Here is a 13,126-nt window from a genome sequence, read left to right on the forward strand (position 1 = left end):
TAGAGTTCATAGAGATTGAAGTATATAAGTTTCTAGTTCTTTCAGTTATAACAGATAGTTGCTAACTGACTGAGTTTGAAATGTAAGAATAAGTACTCACAGGTGATTATTCAGATGTTTATAGCTTGATATAATATATACTATTAACTACTAGAAGTATTCACAGTAGAAAGATAAAATATAGAAATTAAATATATAATAGTATTTAAGCTGAGTTATAAATAGTATTCATGAACTTCAGTCTATATAGTTATATGTAGTCAAGAGCTGCTAACTCTATTGATTATATAAGAGGTAGAAATACAGGTAAAGAATTCGCGAGAAGTGAGATTTCTTACATATTGAAAGAGTGAAATTAGAAATTAAAAAGAAAAAAGTTATCACAGAAAAGAAGAAAATTATGATTAAAAAGATAAAACTTAATATTAAAACTACAAAGCTTGAAGTGTATCATAAGCTTTTGAGAATAATAATTAGTTATATTAAAGAATAAAAATTAATGATGAAGAATCTTGTAAATTTAATAAATAATGTCAATACTGAAGCTAGTTATATTATTATTAAAATGTATGAAATAATAAAGCATGTTTAGAGACAGAGACTCACAGATTATCTTGATAAGAATTCAGTCATAGTCAGTGACAGTAGTAGCAGTGATGAGAAATTTAATAATAGTGATAATTCTCTTCTTATCTCTCTCACTAATATCTCTACTACTACTAGACTGACTATGTGACTGTGTCTGAGACCAGGACCAGATTTTTTAATAGTCTCATTATCAATTCAACTGATCTCATTACATAGTTTTAATATTAGATAGTAGTTCTATACTGTCTCAGTGAAACTTACTATCTACTCTTATTACATTTTTCAAATGAGATTATGATTTTCACTTCTTAATTTAAATTATTTTTATTACTTTAAATGACTTTAAATCTTATTTAAGTATTATCAAAAAGTGTTACTTTTTAAAAAATTAAAAATAGTCTAAAAAAAACCTTAAAATGTCTAAAAATAGTAACTTTATGTCAAGAATGAGACTAAATGAGATCAAATGAAACCACTTTCTCATTTTTTTCAAGTCATGATTTCATTTTAAGATCTGATATACAGTCACTTTACATGTTTTTTTGATAGTCAGTTCCAGCAGGATTCACGCCAAGAAATGTATAAGATCAGATCAAATGAGATCAAATATAAAATTCATGATTTCAGTGACTAGTCTAACTACTACTGTTAATTCTCTTCTCTCTTTCTTCTTTAATCTTCTGACTCTGATTGATTCTCTGACTATAAGTAGCACTGAAACTCTCAACATTCTCAGTGAAAAAGTAAGTTAGAATCAGTGAAATAATTCTCAAATTTATACAGAAGTTAATAATAATATAGATAAATAAATACACAGCTTTCAATTTTCTTAAAATTCTCTCTTTTAAACAGTGAATAATTATTGACACTGACTCTTCACAAACTTCAATACTAATTCATAAGTTCTCTGAAATAAATGTTGATATGAATATGACAGGAAATGATGATAATAATATAGAGATAATTCAGAGAATCTGAGAGAAATTATAGAGAAATATAACAGATTTTCAATAGAGAATAATTTCAGTGAATGAGACATTTTTTAGAATTAGTGATTATATAGATAGGAATCAGTGACATTGTCAATACAATGATGATTTTATTCTATTCATAACTCATTTATGGTGATTCCACAGCTAATCCACCATTATATTAAGTTTTATGGTTCAGCGACGGTGTCGGCGACTGGCATGGCGGAACAACCATAACCCGGTCATATAATAAGCCTACGTTTTTCCGGTATGGTAGTCACCAACTTCTTGGCATGATTTCTTCCAATCTCGAACCGCTTTGGGGATAGATAATGGATTTGCGAAGACGGTGTATTCGTTGATGGCTTCGAGCATTATCTTGGTATAACTCGTGAGACAGGTCGACCGTATTCTGATGGGCGACGCTTCATTGGGGAGTCGCATAGCAAGGCTTGTCCACTCGCATTTCGATGCCCTGCCAAAACGCAGTAAACCAACAATCCACCCAGATGGATCGAGGGAATGGGTGCCCCTGAGCGGCATTGTGCTTGTCACTGGTAAGCCCGATGGTTTATCTATGGATTTTGCTCGTTCTAGTTGAAGGGGGAAAATAAATATACACTTTCTCCTCTGTGCATTTCATTTTCTTTCTGAGAACCTACATGATTCCCCCCCCTCCTATATGCCCGGATGGTTTGAGCTGCAAACCATGAGCATGATTACCTCTTGTTGCATTGGGATGCCTTGCTATTTTCCCATTTTGAACCTATGATGCGCCTTGATTTTTTAGGTTAATTGAATCTGGGAATAATATATATTAGGGGCTCAGATTGATTAATTAATTTTTACATTGAAGGAGAAAATACACGGGAGGAGATTTTAACTTGCGTAGCTATCGCGTATGTATCCCATGTTTTATTATCTATCGCATGGACCAATTCCGCTGACTTTAGGAAAACAGAACAGGGGCAAAATGCCTCCCGTCTTCACAGATTAGCCAATGCCGGGGCATGGTACTGCATGATAGCCATGCTGAAATTCTGGCGATTCGGGCTTTCAACAACTGGCTCCTTGAAGAATGTAAATCCCTGCTTGAACACAGGATAGATTATTCGAATCATGAATTTAAATCCGAGAGAATCGAAGCAAACGAGGCCAACAACAACGATGAAGCGGGGACGCAGCCAACCTGCGGAAAGTTACATGCATCAAAATTCATAAATTGGAGGCACCAACCGGGAACAGGGCCTAATCTGGCATCCCACACCCTCTCCAGAATTTCAGATACCAATCAGCTGGCAAAGACCAAACACTCATGGCCACCCTTCGAGCTTCGCAAGGACCTGAGAATCTACATGTACGGAACATGTGCGCCATGTGGCGATGTCAGCATGGAACTGTGCATGGCCTCCCAGGAAGACCCGACACCATGGGCTACGCCTCCCCTCGGGGCCAGTAACAATCCCGAAAACTCCAGTGGCAATAGTAGCCAACACAATCAAGCCAACAATATTCCACACACCACGACGAGTCTTCTAAACGGGCGCGCCCACTTCTCTATCCTCGGCGCCGTGCGCCGCAAGCCTTCTCGTGCCGACGCCGAATCAACTCTGAGCAAATCCTGCTCTGACAAGTTGGCTGTGAAGCAGGTGACGTCTCTCTTGACATTTCCTGCGTGTCTGCTCATTTTCCCAAGCTCAAATGCGTACTTGACCGCACTGCTGCTTCCGGAGGAGGAAATAAGTCGCGTGGCATGTGCGAGGGCGTTTGGAAGTGGTGAGACTGGGAGACTTGGGGAGTTAAATGGTCGGAGATGGAGCGATGATGATCCCGGTGTTGACGATGACGATACTGCTGCTTCTCTAGGCGGGATGGGATATACATTCCGTCCATTTGAGGTTCGGCCCGTGCCGACTGCCCAGGTCCAGGAGGAGTGGGCGTTCGGGAAACCGAAGGATAACAATGGTGCGGAGAAGAAGAAGAGTAAACCGGGAAATATCTCTGCGGTTTGGACGGCTGCCCCATCATCATCTACAGCGATAAATGGGAAACTAGCAACAGGCACCAAGCTAAATGAAACCCTCATAAATGGCGTTAAACAAGGCTACCGCATCTCCTCGTCCACACCGCGGAAAGCAAGCGCTCTATCCCGCGCAAAGATGTGGGGCTTACTTAGAGACATTGTCCAACTTTTGCCCTCTGCTGACAATTGTGGTGAGAATGATGGGGTTGCAGCCCAGACTGGCAAATTCGAGAACCAGACAAGTACCACAAGGAGAGCGTTGGATCATATTCACGACAATTCGCTCTTTGCGAAAATGAAGGAATGCGTGCTCACAGCACAAAGTTATGAGTTGATGAAGCGGAAGTGTATCAAGATGGGCATTGGCCCTTCGAAGCTCAGAAAGAACGTGACGACGGATGTGAGAGAAGTGCTTGGAAATTGGGTTGAGAATCGGGGAGATGAAGATTGGGGGTTGGAGCTTTTAGAAGAATCCAGCACAAGGAAGGTTGTGGAAAGGGTGTAACACTTTATATCATAAACTGACTATACATAACTAGAGTATGTCAGGCCATATGTAATATTCCTTCAATTTTTTTGTGCCCAGTTATATACATGAATTGCTTGCAAAATGATTAATTAGTAGTATTATATTGTTGTAGATATAACGCGACCTTCACCCCTGTAGACCCTAACCATCAGGGAAACAAGGAACGTAAGGCATGGCAACGTTAGAGGAACCGAAATCCGGAATACATTTCCCGCATATGCTCTCCTGATTGAAAAATTCCTTTAACTTTTAAGAAGCGAAATAAAACGGGGGGGAAGAAGCGTCTTTAACCCGTCGGCCAGTGGCGCGTTAATAGATCCCTGGTACAATCCTACTTTTCACAATGGAAGTATACCTATCCCAATCCTTGCCATACTTCCTTCTGCACTTCGCCTCGTCTCTTCTTTCCCGGTGGAGGAGAAGAATAGTGAAATACACCATGAAGAAGTACGTTACTGGAATACCCCAGCCACGAACCTCGGGGGTCTGGACTGCGCGTTTTTCCACAGCCCCTGTAACTGGATCCACGTGGTCGAGCATGAGATAACCCGCAACACCAGTGGGAAGGCAGTATGCCCATGACATCACCCAATCGCCTAGGTAGTTGATATGACGAGCACAACCCCACCAGCCGGATATCAGCAGGCGGGAACCAGCTGCAGTTTCAATATACTTCAGGTGCTTGACTCGAGGGTCATTAGGGTTCGTGCGGAATCTGTTCTTCTGGTTGTTCGTGCTGCGGAAGACATAATATCCGACCGCTTGAACTCCCAACACCATTGCAATGCCCTGTGGGCCAACATGCAGAGGGTACACGGCGAGGTATCTTGTTTGTATCGAGAAAATGAATGGCACCCAGACCAAATCGCCAAATGACAACATGAATCCGAACCCATCCATGATCACGTCCATGGTTGTGAGGATAGCAGGTTCCATGAAGAAGCTGTCAATCACATAGAAAGCCTGGAAGAAAGTAACGAGTAGTATCGATATCGTAATCTCACCAGAGTTGACCTTGTACTGATGTGCGATGTTGGCTAGATTCAAAATGATCCACCCCAAAAGACCAGGTCGCATCTCACAGAAAACTTTGATGTCAAATATTCTTGACGCTTCGCTCACGAAGGGGATGGGAAGGGTGATTCGCGGGTTGAGTTCACGGCCCATGAAGAAATCGTAAATTGGATTGCCACTGCAGCCTCCAGGTGCAAGTTCGCGGTGTGTTGGGTTGGGCTGTCCCGGAGCGGGAACTGTGAAGCTTCGAAGGTAGACGAAAAGCGAGAATGCCACGGAGATAATGATGTTTGCGGTGATGATTTGAATGTAGTTGTCCCAAATGAAAGTCCATACGGGGAAATCGGCCCCGTATACATAACTTCCTGCACCGCATCCTCCCAGGATCAAAATTGTGGAAAGAAGGGCTATTGTAGAGGAATCTCCAAGTTAGACTGCGATCAAGGCCATCTGGGTACAACTGAAAGAAAAATTACTCACTGTTGAACTTATATTTGTGTCTTCCTCCAGATGCCAGTACTACTCCGTCGACCTCTCTCCCTGGCAGCACAATTTGGAGAACCAGAAGGAGCAGGTAGTAACCAAGGACATAGAGGGTGGTCTGGGTATCGTACAGGCCCTTCAGGCCATCCTCAGGCCATCCAACTTCTCGTTTTAAGGTGCCCAGCACAAGGGTAGAAGGGCTGAGGAGGGATGGTGCTGGGCACCCGGAGATATCGTTGCAGACGAAGGGGAATATGTAGATGAGAATCGGAAGGACGGTGATTAGGATAAACGTCCCCGGGCTAGAAACTGCAGGTGAGCAAACAGTGCACAATACATCAGTTAATACAAGTAGGGATGATAAACGGGGACGTACGGTCCAAAAAACTCATATCCATGCTTTTCAAATGCAGCTGAGGGAGAGAGCGCTGGTGCTGCCTTTCCAGCAGACTTCTTTTCTGCAGCTTTCTTTTCGGTTTTTGCGCCCATTGTACTGGATTGGTGAGACTGCCTGCTTAAGAAACGCAAGACGCGGAAACGCAGACCAGACAGCAAAAGTGGCAATTGACTCGACTGGTGAACTTTATATCATTTGGGAAAGCATCAAGCAGAGTGCGGGGACAGAATAAGAAAAAAGGGGCTTTTTGTTACAGGATGAAGACTAACTTTACCAGGGTGGATAGCAGCAGTATACTAGATCATATTGGAACTGAATCTTGAAGAAGAAGAAGAAGAAGAAGAAGAAGCTATCTAAGCTAGAGATGAGTGGGTGGATATGGGGTGGCGAGGCTTGTGTGGGTCACCTGACCATGCCCTATGCTCTAAGATTCTTATATTCTGCCTCCTCACCTCCACCGCGGGTCCTTCCTTCTGTGGTTAAAAATACATACATATGTGATACATTAATATTTGTGATTCATTGCTAGCAGGATGAGCCCTGCCCTAGTCATAGCCAGCGGGACAAGCCCTGCCCCGGGGTTCCTAGCAGGACATGCCCTGCCCTAGGGGTTGCAGTAGCAGGGACTCCCGGCCCTACTATGTATTAGGATTATATGCTAGCAGGATGAGCTCTGCCCTAGGTCCAGTGCTGGTTATTGTATTAGGTTGCTGTGTTGGTATTGTTGTGACCTGTGATATTGAACTTGAAATGGAAGAAGCATGCCTGCTTGATTGATTGTTCTGACTGATACACTGAAAATGATGTTGCTGAGTGAAGAAGGCTGCAGCTGATATGAGTAGTGCTTATAGAAGATCTCTATGTATAGTTGAGCATTGATAAGATAAGTGAGATTTATTCACTCATTGAACTGAGATTCTTTTTCAAGTCAATGTATGAGAAACTTGATTTTGTTTTCTCTTATAAGTTTCATATCTAGAATCTCATCAATGTTATAGTCTTTATTCACATTGTCTATCTCTGAGTGAATAATCTCTGAGAATATATGATTATTATTGATTTCTGTGACTCTGTGAGATTCTAGAAGAAAGACATGGAAAACATCATGTATACAGTATAATAAGAGTAGTGATAGCTTGTAGACTTGAATATCAATGCATTTTTATACTATGAAGAGTTCTAGAAACTTATAATTCAACTTCTTGTTAAGATGTCTTATTTTTATATTTTTATCATTGAGAAAGACTAGATCTTCTTCTTTAAATTCTTGAGAATTGTTATAAGTATAGTAAGTCATGAAATCTTGAGTATATAGTAGATAGAAGTAGATCTCTTCTTAAGCTTCTCTGATTAGTACTGTATAATGTTCAGTGTCTGAGTGATTCAGTTCTGAGACTGAGAAGTTGAGTATAGTCAGCAGTGATGAATAATATTCTAGATTTATGAAAAAGAGTATAATACCTAGTGCTAAATGAACTGAATTACTGTATACAAACTCTGTAAGAGTTAGAAGATTCACTCAGTTAATTTAAAGATAGTCTATATAAAGATAAATATAGATTTCTAACTCTTAATTCTATCTTTCTATTTATTCATCAGTCTGTAAATAATATACTGTTGAAAGTCTGTAATCTATACTTAAAGTTTATAAGAGAGTTTGTTAAAATTCTGAGATAAATAAATGATCTCTATCTGAGATAAGAATAGTAGATATATTATATAGATGAACTATATTATTAATAAAAAGATAAGTAAGTATCTCTGAAGTAATATTAATAACTGTAGATATATAGTATAATCTCTTTAACTATTTACAGATAATAACTAGAATAATATCAAAGATAGCTTCTATTACTGTGCAGAGTGATTTAGAAAGATTAGTAATAAAGTCAAGTATAACTGTATATTAGTTAGTATTTAAGATAAGAACTGATATTAACTCACTGTATATATAATGTGATATAGATTTTATATACTTGTATATTTCACATTTCTTATAATATTCATTAATTTCTTAATATATGTGAGACTAATAGAATCAGTGTTAAATTAGACTGTATATTTAATAAGAATCAGAGTAATCAGTGATGAAAGTATTATAAAAGTGTTCTAGAAGAAGCTGCTTTGTAAGAAGATATTCAGAGACTATAATACAATTCTGATAGAAAAGCAGTTCATTTTTAATAGCTCAATTCTCTAGATAATTGTAATTAGTAAGAGAGATAAGAGATTCAAGATTCTCTGAAAGATGCTGATGTATAATGTCTAGAAGCAGGCTGAAAGTGAAGTCATCACTATAATATATATCTGCAGCTATTAATATAGCAGCTATTCTGACTTGATAAAGATGATCTTGTAATCTGTTCAGAAAGTAATGAAAATTGTTATTAAGCTCTATCAGCTTCTCTGACTTTAATCTGTAGTCTGAATATTAACTAGAGATATCTGCTGAGTTTTTATAATCTTTCTTATACTTAATAATAATATCTAACTTACTCAGATACTGTACTCAGCAGATCTGACAATAGCTGAGTACTTTGATTATTAGAAAGAAAAGAAGATTGTTATAATCACTGTAAATAACTGTTTTATAATAATTACTCTGTATGAAGTAACTTTAATATCTGATTGACTTTATAATAGTCAGCATTTTCTGATTATATATGCTGTAATTATATTCTGTATTTATCATTTTTCTGCTATAGAATGTAACTGAGTGTAGATATCTATTTACTTCTTTCTGTATAAGAATTTCACTTATAATATAGTCACTGACATTATAGAAGATTATAATTCCTAGTTCATCAGAGTAAAAGATGAGAAGAGAGATCTTGATAAATTCATCTTTCAGCAGCTAAAAACTGAAGTCTTCAGTGTCTGTTCATTGAAAGATCTTGTTAACTTTCAGTAGATTTATCATTGATAGAGTAACTTTGCTATAGCAGTGTATAAAGTGATGATAGAAGTTACAGAATCTCAGAAATTCACAGATATCTTGAATAGATTTAAAGATAAGCTATAATACTATAGCTTCTACATGCTTTGAGTTCATTCTTATGCTGTGATAGTCAATTATATAGCTCATGAAGTCAATTTCTTTCTGTAGAAAGCAGTATTTAAAGAGATTGTATATTAGTCAGATCTATCTGAGTTTCTGAAGCATCTTCTGAATATATTATTAATGAGTCTTCAGACTGTTATCTTTTATGTATATAATAACATTATCTATGTAGATTATAGTGAATTTATCTATGTATAAAAGAAGAACTGTCTGAATATACTGTTGAAAGTGACTGAAGAAGTTGTAGAGATTGAAGAGAATAATTAGATATTTATAATTTTTATAACATGTTTTAAAAGCTGTGAGATGTTTATAATTCTCTGTGATTTGTAGCAGATGAAAGATGTAGATCAGGTCTAGCTTTGTAATTCAGTGAATTCTATTAAATCTTTTCAGAAGCTCTGAAATTAGAGATATTATATATTGATTTTTAACTGTGATTGTATTTAGATTTCTGTAGTTAATATAAAATCTTTTAGAGCTGTTCTTCTTAAGAGTGAATAATACTGAAGATATATAAGAGCTTTTACTAAACTGAATAAATTCTTGTTTCAAATTCTCATCAATGTACTTTTTCAGAAGCTATAGTTTCTTCTCACTTATATTATATAGTGAACTTTTCTTAAGAGTCTTATTATTTATCAAAGTTATCTTCATATCTGTATCAGAATGAGAGAAGAGAGAGTTTGCTATAAATAGATAAAAAACATTCTGAAAATTCTCTAACTGAGGTGATAGAGTGTCTGATACTAATTATATTAGTTCAGAGAACTGTAATTAGACTATGATAAGAATCATTTCCTCTCTGAGAGATTCTTATGACAGAATATCTTCTATATGTTATTAATATACTCAGAATCTGTCAAATATCTGACCTGTGTTTCAATGAATGTCAGAGTTTGTGTTATATAGCCAGAGCATGTCTAGAATAAGAGATAAAATCATTGATATAGAGTAAAAGTAGTATGTGATCAGCTGTTCATCAGAGTTCAGCAGAGTAAGTTTATAGATAAAGAGAGCTGTTTAATATAAGAAGTGCTGTAGATTCTTCAGAGAGATCTCTGCTACTGATATTTTAACAGCATTTAATACTTCTGTCACTTTTAAGATTATGATATTTAACTCTGTATCAGAGTTAACTAAGACTGAGAGAATAACACAGCTGAGGTATTTTATGTTTGAAAGAGTGTTAAAGATGTGATATATAAGACATATTATATTATTAAGAGCTGAGATGATATCAGGAATTGATATGTCATAGTAAATGATCTTTATAAATAAGATATATTCATCAATCTGCTGAGTAAAGAGATTGACTTGAGACTTGTTAGTGCATGTGACTGCTTCTAGTAATGTACTGATTTATTTTTTAATTTAAGAGAGAAGAATGAAGAGCATGTAACAGTATAATTTAGAAAGACTGTGTATAAGTGATCATTGATAATCACAGATATAGAGATACTCTGACAGTTACAGATCTCTACAGATAAGTGTATGAAAACTGATATTAGATAAGTACAGTATTCTACTGTTCAGTATCTCATTTATTCACATCAGATACAGATACTCTTATATTAATATTTTCAGTATTTATTATCTATGATATCTGAATTCTTATTACTATTACATAATAATCTGAAATAATCTCTGTTAACAGTGATATTAGAGATTGTATTATCTTATATAAAATCAAATTTAACTTAGCAGTTCTGTGAGATGAGTTAGTATAATATGAAAATATAACTCTTTATTATTATAACTATCTTCTTTCATTTAGTGAAGAATACTGATTATATATTAAAGTAAGCTTAATTAATCTAATAAAGAATTAATGTTGTTAACTTAGTATAAAATGTAATATATAGTACAGAATTATTTCACTTCAAGTCTACTATAATAATCTTGAAGTTGATAATGAAGTCTATCACACATTAATTGTATTATATATAAAGAAAGTTCATTTATAGCTCTGTAGTAAGAGCTGTATTAATCTCTCAGTAGTTATCACAGAGTCATATCTTCAGAATATCTCAGATAACAACATGTATATCATGTTTCATTTATATTTACTAAATATATTGACAAATCTTAAAGCTAAGATAGCTAATACTGAAAGAGATTTTAAAGACTTTATTAATAATAAAATATTCACAGATATTATTATTCATATTCAGTAGTCAGAAATGAATATTACTAGTCTTATCAAAGATATCTGATTTACATAATTTCATCTTAGTGATAGTGATCATGAGTTAATAATGAATTGAGACTGAGAGCATGTCTTTTATATGAGTGGTGACTTTCAGTGTTTTCAAACATCAGATTAGGCCCGGTGGCGTAGTGATTAACTATGCTATTATAGAGCCTCAATTAGCGGCCTTTCTCCCAGGGAATGAATGTTAAGAGAAGGCAGGTTTGAACTCTGTAAGAGTCATTTTAATCACAGCTTTCACTGTTAAGTTATAAAACAGTACTGAGAGTCTCTGAGTGCACTATAGTGAATTATTATCAAGCTTAAGATATTCATTCTGAGAATCTCTGAATGCTAATTCTTACTGATCTTAGAATTAACAGCTCTTCAGATACTTCAAGTTAGATCAGTACTAGAGTGATTAAGATCTAGAATATCTGCAGAATAGTGAATCATTATCAAGCTTAACTGATCAGATCTTATCTCTCTCACTCTAGACACTCACTTCTAAGAAATGAGATTTAAAAACTATCTGATTAGAACACTCTGAGCCTAGCAAGAACCTAGATGAGACAAGACCTAGGCACTTTTAATAGGTGATTAGTGTAAGTAAGACTGTGATGATCAATTAATAGGCTGAAATACTGAGATTGACAGCTAGAAGATTAGAGACTTAACTAGAATTGAGTAGCTCTGATATTATTCTTAGTGAGAATTTTATTTATAAGTAAGCTAGTTACAGAAGCTAGCTGAGTGATAACTCTTTAGAGAGAATAATAATTTCTGAAGCAGATCTGAGAGAACAAAGATGATGATCAGTTATATAGAGTGTTAAAATATGTATATAGCTTAAGATATAAACTGCAGAGATCTTATTCTGTAGCTCTTTTTACTATACTTGTTTTCTTCTATTCTTTTCTCTATCTATTTAATATATCTATCTTTAAGACTATGTTCTCTTTTCTTTTATCATAATATTTTCAAATGATTTCAAACTATCAGAAGATGTTAAAATACTGTAATTTATAAACAGTTTTTATATTCTAGACTGAAATTTTCTGATTTTGTATATTTGAAATTGATAAATATATAATAGTTGACTCTATAGATATAGGAAAAACTCTGAGAACTAAAGATTCTCAGGTAGATATCATAGTCTCTGACTGTATATATTTATAATTGAAGAATAATAATAATAATAATAAACATCAGATTAGTTATATATTAACATCAGTTATTTAACAGTTCTGAGTGATTAGTTTGTTAACTTGATCTGTAAGAGCTTGAATTTATATAATTTAACTGAGTGCTATTTTTTTTGCTGCAGAACACTGTGTATGAAGATGTAGAGAAAAAAAAAAATACTACAGATCTGTAACTGATAGTGAGATGAGAAGATTCAGTAATATTACAGAATAAAGACTAACTTTATCAGAGTGAATAGCAGCAGTATACTAGATCATATTGAAACTGAATCTTGAAGAAGAAGAAGAAGAAGAAGAAGAAGAAGCTATCTAAGCTAGAGATGAGTGAGTGAATATGAGGTGGTGAGGCTTGTGTGAGTCACCTGACCATGCCCTATGCCCTAAGATCCTTATACTTTTGGAGCTTTAGTTGAATTCAAGGTTGCGCGGAAAGTCGGCCCCAGCCAAAAAAACATAAGGCCATAATTTATCCACCGCAATGCGGCTCGGCTTGCGCTTAGGCACCGAAACAGGATTAGCGTGCGGCGTTCGTTCCGAGCAGGCACCAGAGTGTCCACGTGATTTGAAATCACATGATAAATGAACTTCAATGCCAAGACTACTGAGACCTGGCGCTAGAACGGGAAGTCTTGGCGCCCAATACGCTACGTAAATCTGTAACGCG

At 35.8% G+C, this 13,126-nt stretch overlaps 2 protein-coding genes across 3 annotated transcripts; one reads left to right on the forward strand and one right to left on the reverse strand.

Annotated features, from left to right (window-relative positions):
* The first annotated feature begins 1,837 nt into the window (after nucleotides 1-1,837).
* Nucleotides 1,838-4,327, forward strand: BDBG_05013. 2 transcript variants are annotated; one of them, XM_031721943.1, is made up of 3 exons: nucleotides 1,838-2,116; nucleotides 2,416-2,458; nucleotides 2,521-4,327. In XM_031721943.1, the coding sequence occupies exons 1-3, from the start codon at nucleotides 1,975-1,977 to the stop codon at nucleotides 4,085-4,087; spliced, it is 1,752 nt and encodes a 583-aa protein (XP_031578466.1). In that variant the 5' UTR covers nucleotides 1,838-1,974; the 3' UTR covers nucleotides 4,088-4,327. The 2 variants fall into 2 exon arrangements, with proteins under 2 accessions (XP_031578466.1, XP_031578467.1); XM_031721944.1 differs by having other exon boundaries at nucleotides 1,861-2,116; nucleotides 2,381-2,458; nucleotides 2,521-4,307.
* A 93-nt stretch (nucleotides 4,328-4,420) lies between these two features.
* On the reverse strand, nucleotides 4,421-6,097 carry BDBG_05014 (delta14-sterol reductase; the record flags this gene model as incomplete). The annotated part of the gene is made up of 3 exons (XM_002625104.2): nucleotides 4,421-5,532; nucleotides 5,606-5,910; nucleotides 5,985-6,097. The coding sequence occupies 3 exons, from the start codon at nucleotides 6,095-6,097 to the stop codon at nucleotides 4,421-4,423; spliced, it is 1,530 nt and encodes a 509-aa protein (XP_002625150.1).
* Between the last annotated feature and the right edge of the window lie 7,029 nt (nucleotides 6,098-13,126).

The sequence above is a fragment of the Blastomyces gilchristii genome, assembly GCF_000003855.2.
Source record: "Blastomyces gilchristii SLH14081 genomic scaffold supercont1.8, whole genome shotgun sequence".
Taxonomy (NCBI): domain Eukaryota; kingdom Fungi; phylum Ascomycota; class Eurotiomycetes; order Onygenales; family Ajellomycetaceae; genus Blastomyces; species Blastomyces gilchristii.

Bases quoted from the DNA above. Each gene is read 5' to 3' on its own strand.
- BDBG_05013 (XM_031721943.1), top strand. From the start codon at position 1,975: ATGGGCGACGCTTCATTGGGGAGTCGCATAGCAAGGCTTGTCCACTCG. The intron at 2,117-2,415 runs GTAAGCCCGATG...TTTACATTGAAG, and splicing joins CGGCATTGTGCTTGTCACTG to GAGAAAATACACGGGAGGAG. The intron at 2,459-2,520 runs GTATGTATCCCA...TTAGGAAAACAG, and splicing joins TTAACTTGCGTAGCTATCGC to AACAGGGGCAAAATGCCTCC.